General features: G+C 49.5%; 1 protein-coding gene across 1 annotated transcript in view; it reads right to left on the bottom strand.

Annotated features, from left to right (window-relative positions):
- runx2b (RUNX family transcription factor 2b) overlaps positions 1-3,267 on the bottom strand; it is a 49,977-nt gene extending 46,710 nt beyond the window's left edge. Inside the window, exons 1-2 of the mRNA XM_037981702.1 lie at positions 2,765-3,267; positions 2,395-2,518 (exon numbers count right to left, since the gene is read on the bottom strand). Of these exons, the coding sequence (XP_037837630.1) occupies positions 2,395-2,452 (58 nt within the window). The 5' untranslated portion in view covers positions 2,453-2,518; positions 2,765-3,267. The remainder of the gene's footprint in view (positions 1-2,394; positions 2,519-2,764) is intronic.
- Between the last annotated feature and the right edge of the window lie 828 nt (positions 3,268-4,095).

Here is a 4,095-nt window from a genome sequence, read left to right as displayed (position 1 = left end):
GGGGGATGGAAAGTTTTCCGCCTGGAGTCTATGGATATTTACCCACATCGTCCTGCTTCGCTTTGTTGATTTGGGTCTGTCGTTTTCCCTGTCACTGCCCTACTTTATTGAACAAGAATTGCCGCCATGACTTAATTGTCTGTATGTAATTGGGTTTGTAATAAAGAAAATTTAAAAAAAAATAGGCACATAAATGTTCCCCAGAGAGGCATGGTGGTTGAGTGGGTGCCACATATGTTGTGGATTATTCCTCCCTCTCCATCTGATCTGCCAGTATGACGAGATTATATATATATATATAAAAATGTATTTGAAGCGATTTAATGAAAAGTAGCTGGCATGGATGCCAAGGCTTATTTTAATGAGCCCCCCCTTTTTTCTCAATTAGAAATGTTTTGCCTGCTCCCTGGAGTCCGCTTCAATTTATTGTTGGGAATGTGTGCTCAGCCCTAAATTGAAAATGTCCTTCATAAAAAAGAAAAACAACCAACCAAACAAAAAAACCCAAATATACAGACTGAAATGGGCTGACACTTGTTGGAGCGAATTAAACGGGAGCTGAGGAACTTTAAGAGAAAAATGTTGATTTCGAAAAAAAGGAAGTCTGAATTTGACTCGAGTTTGTCCCCGACATAAATTAATCTAGGTGATACTTAGGAAATGCATTCCTGATGACACAAAACAATTTAATTTTTATTACTTTTTGCTTTGCCAGTTCTGACTTTGCACTCTGCATCCGAAGAAACAGAAAGAGCTGGAGGTCTCGCAAACCCACGCTGCTCCGTCAAGGAGGCTTTTTGTGGTCGTACTGACGGATTTACAGCCCAGATGTTCAGAAACCGGGGGTCACTGAGATGTAGCACATTATCAGTCAGCGCTGTGCGAGGACTGATCCCCTCAAAGTGTCCCAACATCCGCGTAAATCTGCTCTTCTCCTTCCCCGCCCGCCTGCGGCAGCGGGCTTCTTCGTTTCCCTGCCGTGCCGCTCCTCTTCTCTTGTCCTTCCCGCGATCCCAAACCCACCACCACCCCCGGAGACTCCCCGAGAGGTCAGGGGGTTAAAGCGTTAATAGGCGGCGGTGATTGTTAGAAGGCGCTCAGACTCTCTCCGCGGCTTTCAGAGCGCAGCTTCTGTGCTGGAGCAGGAGCCCCGGAGCAGCTGCGCCTGTCTGACCACGGAGCGACTTCTTCTTCTTCTTCTTCCAAAAAAAAACCCAACAACAACCAACCATCTTTTAAACATTTGATTTGGACAAGAAGGACGTGTGAGTGCGTGTGTGGAGGGGGAGTTTTATTGAACCGAGCCTGTCTGTTTCATGTGTCGCGCAAGGCAAAGAAAATGTTTGACTTTAAAAAAAAAAAAAAAAAAAGTCCATCTGGTGAAGCTGAGACATCACTTTGTTTCTGTGTAAAGAAGCTGTCACGAGAGAAAAACAGCAAATCTAAAACAGAGGGCCTGCTGGCCTTCGCAGGTAGTAAACTTGTCACTGCCGCTGTTCACATCAAGTCCCAGATTTATTTATTTATTACTAATTTGTCCACTTTAAAAAAAAAAAGAAAAGAAAGAAGATATTGAGCGTAGGAAAACATTAAATCCTGTACAGTGGGAAAACGAAATTTGTCAAGAAAAGCTGCGCAAATCAAAACCCACCTCTCATGTTTTCAATTATTCACGGAGAGCCTGCAAATCAAAATAACTTGACTCCTATAAACTGACATGGATCGGTATGGGTCAGCTCTTTGCTCTGTCTGAATTTCTGTCAGGTGATTAGGAGTCGAGATCGATTAATTAGTGGCAGCGGTGCAACCGAACAGCTTCAGGAAGCGACTGCAGATCTGTCTTGGCAAACCTCTTCCACGCGTCTACTGTTTTCCCAACAGAGACACCAAACACACACAGCCCCAGTAATCCCCACATCTTGTTTCAATGCTCAAACTGTAAACCCGCGTCTGTTTACGTCTGTCAGAAACTATCGCCCCTGTTTTTGTTATTTTTTGTTTTTTTTTCCCTTCGGTTCCGTGATGGCACGGCTTTCTAAATCTCAAGACTACGTTGCACAAACATGCCATCTTCCTCCTTTAGAAGTATTTATAAACATGGCATAGAATAAATACGGGGGGGGATCTTTTCGCATGTTTTTTTTTGTTTTTTGTGTGTGAATTTGCGCGCCACCAAAAGCCTCGATGATAGTTGGGTCTGTGTTCCACCACGGTTGCTTGGAGGGACCTCAGCTGATCCTCATCTGGACTCAAATCCTTCAATCAGATCCCAGATCTTTATCCGTTTTACACAAGCTTGTCCACCAGCGGTTCTTTCCACGACCCGAGGGCCACCGCCGCCCCCCCCTGCTTCCACCCGCCTGACCCTGCAGCAACCAGCCAAGTGGTACTCACCCCAGAAGAAGTTCTGCTGACATGGTGTCACAGTGCTGAAAAGGCTGTTAGATGCCATAGCTGCTTCTGGTTCCAGCAAACCCCACTTTCGTTCCTCTGCGGTTTCCGTGACCCTTGACACGTCCTAAACCAAGAGCACGCAGCATGTCATGAAGGAGAAGGGGGAGAAAAAAAAAAAAAAAAAGTGGAAAAGCCATCCACAAGACATGCTTTTACATATCAACTATTTGGATGACCACAAGTAACAACCAGGTTTGGTTTTATAGAGAAAAAAAAAATAAAAAAAGTGCAGAGGCAAATATCGCCTTTGCGGACACATCAGATGGTGTCGGAGTTGCTCGCTTGGCCAGTGTGGTTGGAACGTACTTACTTGCTTAGCGCCGTCCTTGTGACTGGTGCTGGCCCGTGACGATTAACCATTTACACTCCGGGTCACCCTCAAACACCAACCCCGAGCCGCACGTCTGTGGTTCTGTGGTTGTTTGGGAGGCGAGCGGAGCCCTCACACAACCCAAAAGGCACCAGCTTTAAAACTCGTCTCTTTCCTGCCCTCCATGTGCCGTCACTGGAGACCCTGGGTCACATGCCCGCCGACGTCATCACGGTACTGCAGCTGAGTGGGACAGCCTACCGTTGTGGCTTTCTTCCCTCTGCCTCTCCTCAGAGTTTGCTCTCTCCTCTCTGGCTCCCCTCCTTGTCCCTTTTGCGCGTGATTCGACAGCGACTCCAGGCTCTCTCTCTCTCTCGCTCTCTCTCTCTCTCTCTCTCTCAGGACTGGGCTCTGACGCTCCCATGAGTCAGGAAGCTTCAGGTGGGGGGGCCAGCCTGTTCAACCGCCTTCGCTCCTTTCGGCATATGGGGGTCTCGCTGCCCCGCTCTGCCTTCACCCATTCACCCCCTCCCCATCCGTCCCCCCGCCCCACCTCGCTGCCTCCTCTCTCTGACTCTGCCGCTCCTTCCCTCAACTCCTCAAGCAGGCTGCCGCGCTGCTCCTGTCTGCCTTTGAGCAGGGGGGAGAGCCGAGCTCGGTAAGATTCGAGGGTGTGAGCGAGGAGCGAATGGCTCGCCGGCTGGGTGTGTGCGACTGAGCAGGCGTGTTTGGGTAAGCGGCAGAGCGATCGGGGAAGGGAACAGGAGAGGTGGATGTGAGCGAGGGGCGAGCAGAGGCAGTGTGACACTTGGCTTATTTAGGGTCGCCCTCAGCGCAGCCTGAACTTCCTCTGTTTTGCCGCCTCCGACTTCGCTCGGCCCCAAACAGCAGTCGCGCTGTTGTTGTCACGCTCCAACAGCTGTTTGTCCATGTGCTCGCAGAAGCACTAGGCGGGAGCGATTCCCGTAAGAGGCCACGGATCACGGCCATGAGAATGAGACGCCTTCACAGTCCCGCTAACAACCAGAGACACGCCAACGCAGACACCCCGCTCAAACGCTGACCTCCTAGTGCGGAGCAGGCAGGCTGTGGGAATTGGGGATGAATTACACACACACACAAATTCATGCTGCACACGCCCGTATGTACGCAGCAGCCCGGCTGGCCTTTTGATCAGTGATCACAGGTGTCTGTTACGACAGATCAAAAACGCAGACGAGGAGTTGGCACCGGAGCAGAGGAATGTGTGGAATGAAAAGCTCCACGAAGATTCGACAGTGTTAAAGCATCTCGCTCTGTCGCCCGCCTTCAGGCGTGTGTGACTAAGCAGT

The sequence above is a fragment of the Kryptolebias marmoratus genome, linkage group LG19 (genome assembly GCF_001649575.2).
Source record: "Kryptolebias marmoratus isolate JLee-2015 linkage group LG19, ASM164957v2, whole genome shotgun sequence".
In the NCBI taxonomy this organism is placed as follows: domain Eukaryota; kingdom Metazoa; phylum Chordata; class Actinopteri; order Cyprinodontiformes; family Rivulidae; genus Kryptolebias; species Kryptolebias marmoratus.
This window is presented reverse-complemented; position numbering and strand designations above follow the sequence as displayed.